Below are 14,250 nucleotides of genomic sequence, written 5' to 3'. Positions count from 1 at the left end.
GTGCTCAATTTGTGTCTAAATTGCCCCAGCCAGCAAACTCATTTCAGAAGAGCTGGGCTGAAGCCAGACCATGTGAAAACCCTTAATGAAGTGGCTTTCTCTCTCTGAACCCCTGTCAATCTCTGCTCATCCAATTCCACTTGGTCATTCCAGTCATTTTGGCCCTTAGCGCCAAGTCCCCCTCGACCAATCCCATCCTGTCACATAGAACATGGAAAATATCTGCACTATGAGTGACAGGAGCTACTAGCAATTTCACTTTCGAGTTTTGGGTTAAAAGATGGCACGTTCCCAATCTACGGCCTGTCATTGTGAGAACTTTTGCAGTTTTGTCGATCTCAACTAAGTTGTTTGTCTTTATTTCCTCAGATTCTTGCATGGTGAATACACAGTGGAAGTGGCCATCAACGACTACCTGGACATCTACTGTCCACACTACGAGGACCATCTTCCTCAGGAGCGCATGGAGCGCTACATCCTTTTCATGGTCAACTATGACGGCTACACCACCTGCAACCACCACATGAAAGGCTTCAAGCGCTGGGAATGCAACCGCCCAATGAGTCCGAATGGGCCCCTCAAGTTCTCAGAGAAGTTCCAGCTGTTCACACCCTTCTCTCTGGGCTTTGAGTTCCGCCCAGGTCACGAATACTACTACATCTGTGAGTAACCTCCTCCCTTCTTACTCTAATTCTTTAACTTCGAACCCCCTCGTCTGCATTTTCCTGTGACCAGGTGTCAGTATGGCCCCAAGGTGCAATCATTCATTGAATGAATGGTTCTTGGGTTACAGGAACTATAGAGGGTAAAGGAAGACTCGATAAGGACGGGCAGACTTCACAACAACATCTGATCAATAACATATGCCACACTGTTCAGTCTGCTGAAACCTGTTATTTGGTCTCTAGAGACCTATGGCTGAATGCAATAAAATATACGCCAGTCCATCTTTGGTTAATGCTATAACGATATGTTTTAGAGAACCCAACACAAAATGTAACTGAAACTTAAAATTACAGGTTACACATCTTGAATTTACATTAAATAAATCTGTTATGCACAATATTGTATATAGAGCAGGATATTGTTTGTAAATGGCTGGCCCATCTACAGTAGACGTGGTTTACCAGAGTAAACAAACAGTAACATAAGTTTCCCTGATTTGACATCGCAAGGATAACACTCAATTGTTAATTCCCTTTCGATTTTTGTGTTATTTCCATGGGGTTTGTTTCTGAGGGACGATTTTCTTGATTTGCTGAAGATTGAAGGAATGGGTCACCACCCAATAAAAAAGTAGTTTATTTAAAATACATTATTTTATAGTTATAATGAAACTTTATTTGGAGGACTACTTGTGCATAATGCACATTTCTTAATCTTAAGCCTAAAATGTGTTTTAACTTAATTGTTGATGAGTATTGTGTGATCTTTGAATATACCTGCCTTTAAATGCAAGATATTTAAAGTGTATCTAAAGTATACTTGCAATAGTTCCACTTTAGCACAATCAAATATATGACACTTGACCTGGTCATAAGGGTCAATTTTTAAGCTTTCCATTGATGTATGGTTTGTTAGGATAGGACGATATTTGGCTGAGATACAACTATTTGAAAATCTGGAATGTGAGGGTGCAAAAATAATAATAATAATAATACTGAGAAGATCACCTTTGAAGTTGTCCAAATGAAGTCCTTAGCAATGCATGTTTAAAAAAATAATAATGTTTTTTATATATTTACGGTAGGAAATTTACAAAATATCTTTATGGAACATGATCTTTACTTAATATCCTAATGACTTTTGGCATAAAAAAAAAAAAACGATCATTTTGATCCATACTTAAGACTGGTTTTGTGCTCCATGGTCCCATATATACTTCAGTATACCTTTAGTTGGACTTCAGTACTTCTGCACAATTAAAGTACATTTAGTACAAAATTTTTCCAGTTTTTCCAATTTAGCAGACTTTAAGTATGGCAGTTTAGTATACTGAAAGTACAATTGCATCGTATTTTTATTAATCAGATAAATATGTAAATGTATTTATAGTATACCTTGGCTGAAATAAATGTATTTTGAATAAATATTTTTTTTTTTTCATTAGGGTTTAAAGAGTTCACCCAAAAAAATTAACTCATCATCATCCATCTTGTGATTCCAAACCTTTATGAAGCTGAAGTTTCTTCAGTTTAAAATAAAAGAGAAATTTAGCAGAATGTTCATGTTGTATACAATGAAAGTGAATGGGCACAAAGGGCTTTTAAGAAAATGACTGATTATTAGCACCATAATTTTCCGTTATAATGTGCCATACAGATTCGGAATGATAATAATGATAATAATTTTGGGGTAAACTACCACTTTGATTGAAAGGTTTTGATGTTCGGCATGCAAGACATTGTTATCTTTCTACCTACTACTTGGACCAGTATACAGTTGTGTTATATTTTCACAGTAAATATCAAATCCACTGTGCATTACCAAGAACTAGTCAGTCTTTTTTTGACTCAAACTACTGTTCATGTGTCCAAGTTAACACATTTCTGTACAGTAGGAAGCTTTTTCTCTATAAAACTGTTATGTTGCATTTTGGTGCGGTGTGCCAGGTGGACCACTCTTTTCCAGCGCTGGCCACTTTAAACATAAAAATAAATTATACTGTCATTTAAATGTCTGCCACGCTCTATTGCATTCATTGAAGTCATGTTTGGTGCATTTGGAGATATTTATTATAGTGATTTGAATGTCTAGGACTTTAATCAGAGGAGTCGAAGCAGAAAGTCCGGTTCTAGTAAAGTCACTTGGGAGCAGAGTTTGGCAGTGTCCTGGTGTCTCCTCCTGATGAAAATGTCAATTTGTTGAATGGCATGTGCACTATTAGCCATGCACTTTGCCGCTCTGAGTGAGATCGGTGCAAAACCAGTTACCAAGGCCATCATGCGTAACTGTCCAAATTATGCTGATTGGTCAAATCATATTTAACAGGAGGATCCTGATGGGGGTAATTGCATCCACAGCTTCTGGGGTGCCAGCTATTACCATTTTTCAGATAACAGCTAAAAGCCATTAACCTGGAGGAGGAGTTTTTGGCTCGGGATGGTGCCCGGACGACAGGCCTGACACCTCGTTCTCCTGAGGCGGCCCGCCCACTGCCTCAAGGTCAGACCTTCTCCCGGCCGGACGAATCGAGTGGGGTTCTGCTTTATCCTGTTCTTTTGCTCTCACTTGCATGACAGGAGGGGATTTGCCGGGGTGCATCTGTCCCTGTTTCACTAATGGTCTTGTGAAAGGTGTCCTTTGGCCTGATAAAAAGGGCTCCCGCTGGGCACAGGCAAAAGGAAAAGGCTCAGGGCAGCACGCAGGATGCATTAATGAGGCAATTTCTCCTCTTTTTTGTTTTTTTCCCCCTTCTTTTTTCTTCTCACTTATGCTTTTTTCTGTATGTGTGTGTGTGTGTGTGTTTATTCCAACTTTCAGAGAGAGAAGGGACTTTGAAAGCAAAGTTTTCATGTGATAAAAGAGTGCAGCTTTTTTTATTTTAAACGAATGCAGCTCATTATGTAGAACAGCATGATTTCTAGCGCTCGCCATGCTTGCCGTGTCCCGGGTTGCCTTAGAACTGGCCCTGTGCCCTCAGAGCTCAGCAGTTCAGAGGTTTGGGGCTCAGAGGGACCCAACCTGCAGCTCCGCTCATGACTATAAACCTCCCATTGTGTGTCGGGACACCTGATGCTGAAAGCATAGTCACACAAATTGCTCTTTTGAAAGCTAAAAGCACATTTGTCCTAATAATCACTGAAGACTCATTTCTAATGGTTCGTGGCCATCTGTTGTATCTAACAGCCAAAGATTTAGAGGCCAGAAATACAGAGCAGGCTTTAAGGTTAAGGATGAAAATCTGAGGGCTTTCTGTGCTTAAAGGAGTAGTATTACCTTTTACATCTACTCTAAAAAAGATGTTAACTTATCAACATCTCATGGTCTAAAATGTCTTGCAACCGAACACATCAAAATTTCAGTCAAGTTTGAATGTACTGAAAGTGAAAGTGAGATTTGATAGCTGTGGCAGACAGAAATGTTTGTCTTTTTCTTTACGCAAAGCTATTGTGTGTGGCTTTAGGACACTTTGAATATAGCGCACAAGTCCTATTTCCTTCTTTTATTGTACTTTTGGTTATTTTTTAAAGCTTTTAGTGTAGCTTCAGTTACACTTGCACTTTCGGAAAATAGCAACTCACTGAAGAAGATGAAAAGAGTTTGTGCGAGTAAACAGGGACAGATTTTCATTCTATTCCTTTCACTTTAATGTGATTTGAAAATGTGCTGCTCGTTTGACTCAAAGCAGGCGCAGGGTGTCCCGAGTGGGTATTGCTTCAAATATCATGGCTGTCCAGGAAATGTGGTAGGCGTCACAGAAATGTCGCCAAACCAGCGGGGCGTCCCAGACCTTCCTTCCATCCATGGGACGTTGTCACCCCTTTGCGAGGGGAAAACGGAGACACAGAAGAGGGTCAATCAAAGAAAAAAGAAAGGAAAGAAAGAACCCAGGGTTCAAAGTTTGCACTCGAGGCCGGGTGTTTCTTATGCCTGTCCTGAGCTGTTTTTAATGCAGTCCGGCCTGTCGCTTGGTGCGAGACCCGCTATTGTGCACCTTTTGTTCCAGACAGCGGCCTGGGCTGAGAAGTACTTAGTCTGGCTATTCATCAGACGAGGCCAGCTCCTCCTCCAGAGAAGTGTTTGGCTACTATCAATATTGTTGCTGTCATGGCCCCTGGGGTTATGAGGCAAAGGGCTCTGCCACGGGGTTACGGGGGGGTGACCGAGGCTTAGTTTGGTTATCCCACAACAATAGAGGATGTCCATCACCTTTGGGTCGACCCCGCCTCGACCCACCGGAGAGGGTGACTGAGTGAATGGCAACTGTGACATTCTCACAGGCCTGTCTGCTTGAATACAGCAAATGGGAATTTCAGACACTCCCAACACACACACACACACCAGATTTCTGATAGGCCTCTGTTTATACACACAGAAAAAAAAAACTTCAAAAAAATCTAAAATCTCTTTTGTTGTCACTTTTCTTCATACTGTACATCATTAATCATAGCATAAGTTTATTTTCGAGTGAGTGTTTTTTTTTCTGTTTGATAATTTCTTAACTAAAGTGGTTAAATGTCCAATTTTTTAAATGTTGAAATTTTCTTTTATCCCACAGAGCGAGCCAAAGTAAACAATTTGTTGGTGGGTTCCTCTGAAAAGTGTGTAAACACTGTGTCTGTGAGGCGCTTTCAAAACATTTCTCTGTTTGATTGAGAATTCCAACCAGCCCGACATAGCAAGAGTGATGAACGATCAACAGAATTTGATAAAAATTACAAATTAAAACAGCAGTATTGTGAAATATTATTACAAATTGAAATCAAATCATAATATGCTGATTTGTTGCTCAAGACACAATGATTATATTTTTCGGGATTTTATTACCAGTAGAAATTTCAGAAGAACAGCAGTCAAAAAGAAACATTTTGTAAGAGCATAAATGGCTTTACTCACATTTTTTATCAATTTAATGCATTTTGGCTCAACTAATTTCATGTGTTTGGGGTAGATCTCGTATTTTTCTCTGGCCAATAAAAGATGGGGTAAGAGTCTTTGAGAAACCTGTTTGAAAATAGTAATTTTTCCATTCGAGCTGATGACACTAGTAGTCTTAATACTTACTTAAAAGAAAAGCATAGTACTACTGTTTTTTTATTATTATTATTATTACAATGCTACTTTTTGTTACTTTTTTTGTTTAGTCTTTTTTTGTTGTTGTTTTATAAAATGCAGTAGAAAGGAATTGTCTGAATAACAAAGTGATTACTTTGTCCACTAAACTAAAATGTAAGCTTAGATTTTGAGTTATTTTTTATAAAAGCATGAGAACACTATGTGCCGATTTTTCGTCCACACACTTAAGAACACCTGTTAGAGCAGAATTCACCCAAAAGAAGCTTTTGTGCAGAACACATCAGCTCTCCATTAGCTGAGCCGCTGAGTGATTTGTGGTAATTGCTAAAGGAATTTTTATGTATCTAAAGAGCGGACAGAAAACTGTTTCATGGCAAAAATCATGATTTGTTTTCCATTTGCGATCTTGAAAAATTAGCCAAAAATCCATTTGTGTGCTTTTGAAGGAGATGAGGGGAAACGAGCACCAGAATGAAGTTACACTTTCAATGGATAACTGACTCGAAGTGCTTTCTCTCAGCCATGTGTAGCATGTGTGTGTGTGTGTGTGTGGGGATGAGAGAGAGAATGAGTGAGTGACTCACATGGCAGAGTAATGGAAAATTGTTCATTGCTCTCCAGGCAGATGTTGTGTCTGGTTCAGAGAGTACAACAGCTCCTGGTTGCCATGGTGTCAGCAGATATGGCTTTACCAACGAGACTGAATCTCACGTGTGTTTACCATCACTGCAACACATGGCCTTCGTCTTGACTTTTTCTGTTTTGCAGTGCTATAAAGCACAACAGTACAGTTTCTGAAGTAAAAAGTAAAAATCTAACAGGAGGGACGAACTGGGTCATGCTAACCTGAATAAACTATATATACACTTGTGAGATTATCAATTTATTTTATTTTATTTTTTAAAGAAGTTTTTTTATCCTTACCAAGGCTGCATTTATTTGATGAAAAATAAAAACAGCAACACTGTTAAATATTGTTACAGTTTAATATAACTGTTTTCTATTTGAATATGTGTGTCTTGGAAGAAATATTCCTTACTTTTATCAATGTACAAAAAAGTTATTATTTTTACGGAAACCATGGTACATTATTTTAAAAGAGCATTAACATTTTGTAACATAATATAAAATCTATATATATATATATATATATATATATATATATATATATATATATATGTAAGTATTTTTTTATTAATTGAATGCATCTTTGGCTTGCTACAAAAAAAAGTATTAATTAAAAAAAAATCTCATACTAAACTTTTGGATGCACAATTATTTCAGAATAAATGTAAAATATATAAATATATTAATACTTAATTATTATGGACTGTAATTAGTTGCACTTTCTTTGATTTAATTACATCATTTAGTGTTTGATGAGTACTGTAGAATAGATAATTCTTTCAATAATTTAAGTAGACACATTTGTTATTTATTTATATAGTGTTTATAACACTGTGCTCTGAGCTCCTTACTGAGGTTTTTTTTTTTTTTTTTTTTTTTTTTTTTTGCGGCTGGCTTAGTTTGTCGTTCTGTGATTTAGGTCAGCCATTCGGATATTATACTTTAAAGCCATGAGGAATATTAATTGTCATTTTCTCTGTCTCCACAGCCTCACCACACCCCAACCTCGGTGGGAAGCCGTGTTTGAAGCTGAAGGTGTACGTCAAGCCTACCAGTAAGTATATCCCAGTGTCTGCTCTCTGTCCATTTGTGTTATATATGGTCATACTTGCAAATCAGTACCAGGAACCTCACATCCCAGTCCTCGTGTCCCACTTGATTGAAGCCAGCAGGTCAACCCTGGAAGTTCTAGGGACACCTGTATTAACTCCAGTGATGGGTGAAATGGTTAGCTTTGTCTAGCCTAATTTATCTTTAGGAATTTCGTTCCCATTGCTCTAGACCTCCACTGATGACTAAGACAGCTTGTTTTATGGGGCCGAAGGTTTTATGGGGCCGATCATTCATGATACCAGAAACGGTGGAGCGATAGTGTTGCCCCTCAGGGGCACATGCTGTAGGAAGCTATTCATCTCCCATAGGCCAGATAACAATCAAAAACGTTGACCTGCAACTAATCAAGTTAAGCAGGTCCGGACGCTAAGAGACCTGCAGGGGTTCCCACACACGAGCCACCGACACCAGGATAGCCAGCAGTTAAACAGAGGCCTCAGTACAGGTAGACGTGCCAGCTATGTGTAACACCGCTTAAATCTTTCTCCCTCGTGACTGTGATGTGTCAGACATGTCCAGAAAATATGTTCACTAAGCCGGGCTTTCATATACAGCCTTTGCATGTATCTCGTCTAGACCTGCTCAGCATCAAGAAGGAAAACGGTTAGAAGTAAAACACGGGTATGCTGCAAGACGTGGACATGAAAAGTGTAGAGTGACACAACACCTGTTTAAAAAAAGCTTTTGAGTGGAAATCGATATTTAAAAAAAAAAAAAAAGGTTTCCCCCGTATAGTTGAGAATTCAGAACCAGTTTTTATGCAATAGATAGCGCATATTTTTGAGTTCATAGCTTGACATGTCCTGATATCAGAAAGAAAAAATGGCTACACTTTATTTTGACTGACATTCTACTGACTATAAGTAACTTTGCTGTAACTATATGTCATCCAACTCTTGCAGGAGTATGACTGTTAAATTAGGATTAAGGTTAGTAGAATGAATTTACATACATGTTCTCGCAAAGTTACTTCTAGTCAGTAGAATGTCTGTTGGGGACCGTCGAAATAATGTGTTAGCAGATATTAAGCAGACAGACTACTGCTCTAATGACTGGTAGATGTCTTGTAGTTAGAAAGTTACTTATAGTCAGCAGAATGTTTAAACTGGGCTCACTTAATCTCACTTAAAGGGATAACTCACCCAAAAATGTCATCATTTACTCATCCTCATGTCATTCCAAACCTGTCTGAATTTCTTTCTTATGTTAAACAAAAGAAGTTTGCTAGGTTAAAGAATGCTGGCAGTTTGAGCTTCCATCATGTTTATGAAATCATTAAGGAAACTGAATCTGATTCCCACCACTATTTTCCAGAGTCATCATTTAGGGGTCGTGCAAGTTTGGAGGAGAAGCCTGAGCTCATATGACAGCCCATTAGCGTGATGTAATTATTAGCAAACAGAAGTGTTCCAGAGAGCAGTTCAGACAATCACATGCAAATTGAAATAACGATTCACCTCTCACTCTATCATTTATCTGTTTACAAGAGCACTCGTGACTCCATCCAGCTTCTCAGAGATAATGTACACTGTCTTTCACTGCGATTAGTTCTCATGAGAGTGTGAGAGTCACAAACTGACTGAAGTTTAGTTGATTGTTCAAATTCCTATTCATGGTCTCAACGTTTGTCCGCCGTCGGGCTTCAGAGGTGTAGAAAGTTGTTGCAAAGGCCGAATATTGTTTCATTGGGGAGTGGGCTTTGGGGTGTTTTCATGAAATATTTATATGTGCATATCCAGGATGGAGAGTAGCGAAAAGAACAACAGATGCCTGTCAGAGAAAAGCTTTATCATCCGCCGTGACCCCTTTGTTTATTTTCCCCGCTCTCTGACGGGGTGGAATCCTAGTCTTGTTGTGGACACAAGGGTTAATCTAAACCCCAGACCCCATTTTAATGTTTGTAGGGATCAAGGAAGGGAATTGTTGGACCTGAGACAAAAGCCCAATGAAAGGCAGGCTGGGAAAAAAGTGCAAGGATAGGCCAAGGGCTAGAGGAGGCGGCAATGAGGGAGGAAAGAAAACAGAGCCTTTACAATGAAGCTCTTTCTCATTTTTCATATAGACAAGATGAAGATGTCCAAATCTGAGTGAAAATAGAATCTTAAAGGTGTGATGAAGCAGAGGTTCTTGTGACGGATTTCTTACTGATAATAAAATATATAAAAAAATGTTGTTTGTAAAGAAGCATACTTATAAAGTGTGTTAAAATAGAAAGATGCAACATAGAAGCTATATGATGTTAAAAAATATTAAATAGATTTTAAATCTAGACTATAAAACTATGTTGCCTATATGCATATATGTACACACACTTTTTTTAAATGCATACAATACTTTTCAAAAGTACTCCGTATTTCTACTGATCATAAATCATAACCAAATTACAATTTGAAAAAACAAATATGTATATATATATATATATATATAATCCTTTGTGCTTGTTTTCTAGATTTTCTAGGTGATTTTTTTTTTTTTTTTAATTAACGTAGAGCAGACAGGAAGAGGCAAAAGTGCAACAGTAACGAAAATGATGGATTCTAATTATTAATGTACTTTTGTTCCTTTTTTCTTTTTCTTTCTTTGTTAGATGACTCTCTGTACGAGTCTCCAGAGCCGTTCCTGACGGATGACTCCAGCGGTGGTTGGGCATTAACGCCCAGTCTGTGGCTCATGCTTCCCTTGTTTTTGCTCCTGTGTCCCTCATAGCATTATTATCCTCTAAGCATGACCACGCCCACCCAACCTGCCTCACCCCGCCCCTTCATGCATCACAATGACACGCCACGCCCCTTCAGCTCTGGAGTCCAGCCAACAGACGTTGACATGGATTTTTACCATACCTGCAACCCTGCAGGAAAGCCGCTAACCAGCCCTCATTTGCAGTGACAATTATGCCCTACCCAAATGCCCAAATTCAGGCATTCCTGCTCTTGCTCGACTGACAAAAGACATGCGAATTGGCCAGCTTTTTTGAGAGCGCTCTACTTTTCTGCCAACATCCCACCATCATCCGCGTGTCAGGAGACAGATTCAACCGACTGCCATCTGAATCGCTCTGTTTGTCTGCGTTAACCACCTACCTGAGCCTTCACTGTCATCTGAGCTCAATTTCCACGTTTGTGAGAGCATGTGTGAGTGTTGATGCTCGTGTGTTTGTGCTCATTGGTGCGTGTATGCCGATGTTTGCATATGAACAAATGTACAGAGCAGTCACATTCCCTTACACAATTACTAAAAAAAAAACTTGTTCCATTACTCATTGAGAGAAGAAGACAATTGTATCTGTGAATCTGCCAAAGACACTACTACTACAATAAACTTTTTTAATAAGGGGAGTGGGAAAAATACTGGCTTTGGTAGGAGATTACATGCAACCATGGAACATTTCAGGCTTTTAGAGTCATGGGAGGGGAGTGACAGACAACAGTGTAGAATTTTCTATTATTATCTTTCTTTTTTTTTGTCATACAAAAAGAAACAAAAAACAAGAATGTTGCATAGATTTAAAAAAAAAACTAGCTAAAAATTGCCTTTTTTCACTGGTGCTTAATCTGAAATGAACTTGTCTGTCTTGAACTGCAAAAAGATCATTTTCTTAGTTATTATTTTTTACTTGTTTTCAAGAAAAGATATTAAAACCTTTGCAAAACAAGATGCATTTAATTGTGAAATAAAATTGTGTAGGATATATTATTTCAAATAAAAGTCTTACATTGAGTGACATTTTATTTATCCTATTGGAAAATTATGGAGCTCCTGAAGTGACCTTTGTTTAAAAAATAAAGTAAAAAAAGAAAAAATATAAAAAAAAAAAAAGAAATACCAGATGAAAATGAATAAAACATTTTCTTGTTTTTTTTCACAATAGAGCAACCGTTTTTCTCATTCACGTCAAGTGAACAGAAAATGGTTATGTTTTTGTTCAGAGGTTTTCCACATTCAAAAGTGTTTACAAGATTTTTTGTACATACAAAAACTTTCTTAAAACACTTTAATTTGCATATAGATGTTGCCCATGCAAAAGTTTCTTGTGCACATTGCAAACAAAAAAATAATAAATTCTGGTCCATTGTGAATTCATTGTGTGTATAAATGTTTTTTTTTTTTTTTTTGGTTGCTGTTGTTGTTTTTTTATGCATGTACCACTGAAAAAAAATAATGCAGGATTTACTTTTAAACAAATTTCACACATAAATTGTAAAGTTACAAAGAAACGACGAGCAGATTCTGAAGTATAAAAGAATAAAATATTTTGTTTTTGTTTTGTTTTTTGTTTTTTTACAACTTCTGTACAATTTTGTACAATGTACATGCTTTTTGTGGCACTTTAGGGGCTCCATAGCAAATAATAATCTTTTTTATTTCCTTGCTTAAGCATAAATCTAACAAAATTTTGTGAGGTTTACGTTTAAGAATTCTTCTTTTTATTTTTCCATAATAATAATAATAATTCTAGAGATATAAATTGGGGGGAGAAAAGTGTGAGATTTATTATTTCAAATAATAATCTTACACTGAGAGACATTATATTTTCTCTTTTGGAAAATTATGGTCTTAATATCTTACCCAAATATACACAAGACGAAAATACAGATTAAGAGAATGTATTTCTGCAGTGTATACAGTGCCAAGTGGAAGAGGGGATGTCTGTGTCCAGAAAGTGTTTGTTGTCAGGTCAGCTTTCTAACTTTGGTCCCAGCCTGTGTCGCTCTCTGTATCTGCCTCTCTCTCTCTCTCTGTTTCTCTCTCGCTGTCATTTTGGAATGTGGTCAGTTCTATGTGCCGCCCCGTCATGCATAGATCTCCCACACTTGCACTTGCTCCCTTTATCCGTGCTGAGGAGGACCGCTGAACCAGAGGCCTCAGGACCCTGAGCGCCCGGTCCCCGTGACATCGCTGTGACATCACAGGCCTTGGCGTAAAGACTGACGGACCGAGGCCTTGCACTGCAACTAGAAGCGCTACATGAGACTCCATATGAGGGATTCGAAATCCACATAGCACTTCTGCTTTTGAGACAATTTCATGAAGAAAAAAAAGAACAGAAAGGAGAAACTATAAAGATGTGGGAATATTTGTGCGTTGGAATTGTTTTGTGACTGTAAAAATATATGTCATGAAGATTTCAAGGCAAGTCGGCATGGATCGTCTAAAAGAACGAGCAACGTTTTTTAAATGTTTGTTGGAACTTTTATATTTTACTTTTTTTTTCCTGTGTTATTTTTAACTTTTCAAAAGAGCAGCAGAAATTATTCATATGTGATATGAAAATATAATGTAGACCCTTGAATTATTAGAGCAACGTTGGTACCAGTTCTGCAGTTACATGAGTCTAGACGAGTCAGATGTTGCTGTTGTTGTTGTTGTTGTTTCCTGCTTGTATCACGATGCATTCTGGTACATGTAGTCCTGAAAATGTTTTTTTTTTCTCCAAGTGTTACTATGAGATTATTTTTATTTGTTAATCATGTGGATAAACATATTTTGAGTTCATATAAAATGTTCAAATGCTCTGGCAAAGGACAACTACAAGAAAAAAGGAAAAAATGAAATAAAGCTTTTTGTTTAAATCATAGTCTTTTTTAACAATCATGAAATGTGAGTTTGAAGGCTTTAACTCTGTGTGGAATGAAATTCTTTATTTTCAATTTTATTTTTATTGAGCGATGATGCATTAAAAGGATCAAAAGTGACAGTAAAGAAAATGTTCCATTTCAAAATGAAGGCTGTTCTGCGAAACATTTTATTCATCAAAGAATCTTAAAAAAAAAAATCATATTTTCCAAAAAAAAAAAATAATAATAATAATAATAACCATCATCATAACCAGGGGTGGTTCTAGGGTGAGTGGAGATCCGGAGCTTAGCCCAGAAAAATCCATGGATGTGACTTTTTATTTTATTAAATCAGAAAGATTTACCTTGTTTAAAATATACAAAAACAATAAAAACAAAAACAAATTTAAAACATTTTATTTAAAGTATTGAGGAAAATACATTTGCTTTTTGCAAACAAAAATTAAGAATTGCAAAACACATGAAACAATGATTTTCCAATAAATATTTTCCATGGTCATATCTATTAATTTATTTGCAATGCTGCTTTTTTTTGTGTGTCAGTCTAGTTTGAGCTTTGGATACCATTTTCCCTTTGCGCTTTACTTTTCTGCACGTCTCTCTTAGTGGCACTGTTTTGACGTGGGGGTGGAGTCAAGGGACGGGGGCGTGTACAACATGCCTCCCTGGAAGTGACGTCATCGGCCCGAGACGCAGCTCACTGATCCAGGTTTTGTCATGATGAGCAGAGACTTTCGAGTGGATGGTTTATTTTTATTCAGTAGCATTAAAACATTCATGTTTTCGTTTTATTTACTTTATTAACAAATGTATGTGTATTAGCAGCGTTTGCTCAAGTTAAAGAAGTTGTTAACATGAACATCTGCTGTTTATTTCTCTCCATGTGCACACTTTTATAGCATTATGTGTATTGGGATCGCTAAGCATTTGAGTCAGTTTGGGAGTTCGTAGCGGGTTCGCGAATCATTTGAGTCAGTTCGGGAGTTCGTAGCGGGTTCGCGAATCATTTGAGTCAGTTCGGGAGTTCGTAGCGGGTTCGCCAATCATTTGAGTCAGTTCGGGAGTTCGGAGCGGCATCGCGAATCATTTGAATCAGTTCGGGAGTTCGTGGCGGGATCGCGAATCATTTCAGTGAATTTGGGGATCGCGAATCATTTGAATAAGTTCGGGAGTTCGTAGCCGGATCGCGAATCAT

At 37.6% G+C, this 14,250-nt stretch overlaps 1 protein-coding gene across 1 annotated transcript in view; it reads left to right on the top strand.

Annotated features, from left to right (window-relative positions):
- Nucleotides 1–13,052, top strand: part of LOC113110969 (ephrin-A2-like) — a 118,823-nt gene extending 105,771 nt beyond the window's left edge. The window contains exons 2-4 of the mRNA XM_026275312.1: nucleotides 370–662; nucleotides 7,355–7,420; nucleotides 10,067–13,052. Of these exons, the coding sequence (XP_026131097.1) occupies nucleotides 370–662; nucleotides 7,355–7,420; nucleotides 10,067–10,185 (478 nt within the window). The 3' untranslated portion in view covers nucleotides 10,186–13,052. The remainder of the gene's footprint in view (nucleotides 1–369; nucleotides 663–7,354; nucleotides 7,421–10,066) is intronic.
- Nucleotides 13,053–14,250: the final 1,198 nt, after the last annotated feature.

Source organism: Carassius auratus, chromosome 11 (assembly GCF_003368295.1).
Source record: "Carassius auratus strain Wakin chromosome 11, ASM336829v1, whole genome shotgun sequence".
Taxonomy (NCBI): Eukaryota; Metazoa; Chordata; class Actinopteri; order Cypriniformes; family Cyprinidae; genus Carassius; species Carassius auratus.
Note: the sequence above shows the minus strand (reverse complement) of the source record. Positions and strands in the feature narration are given on the sequence as shown.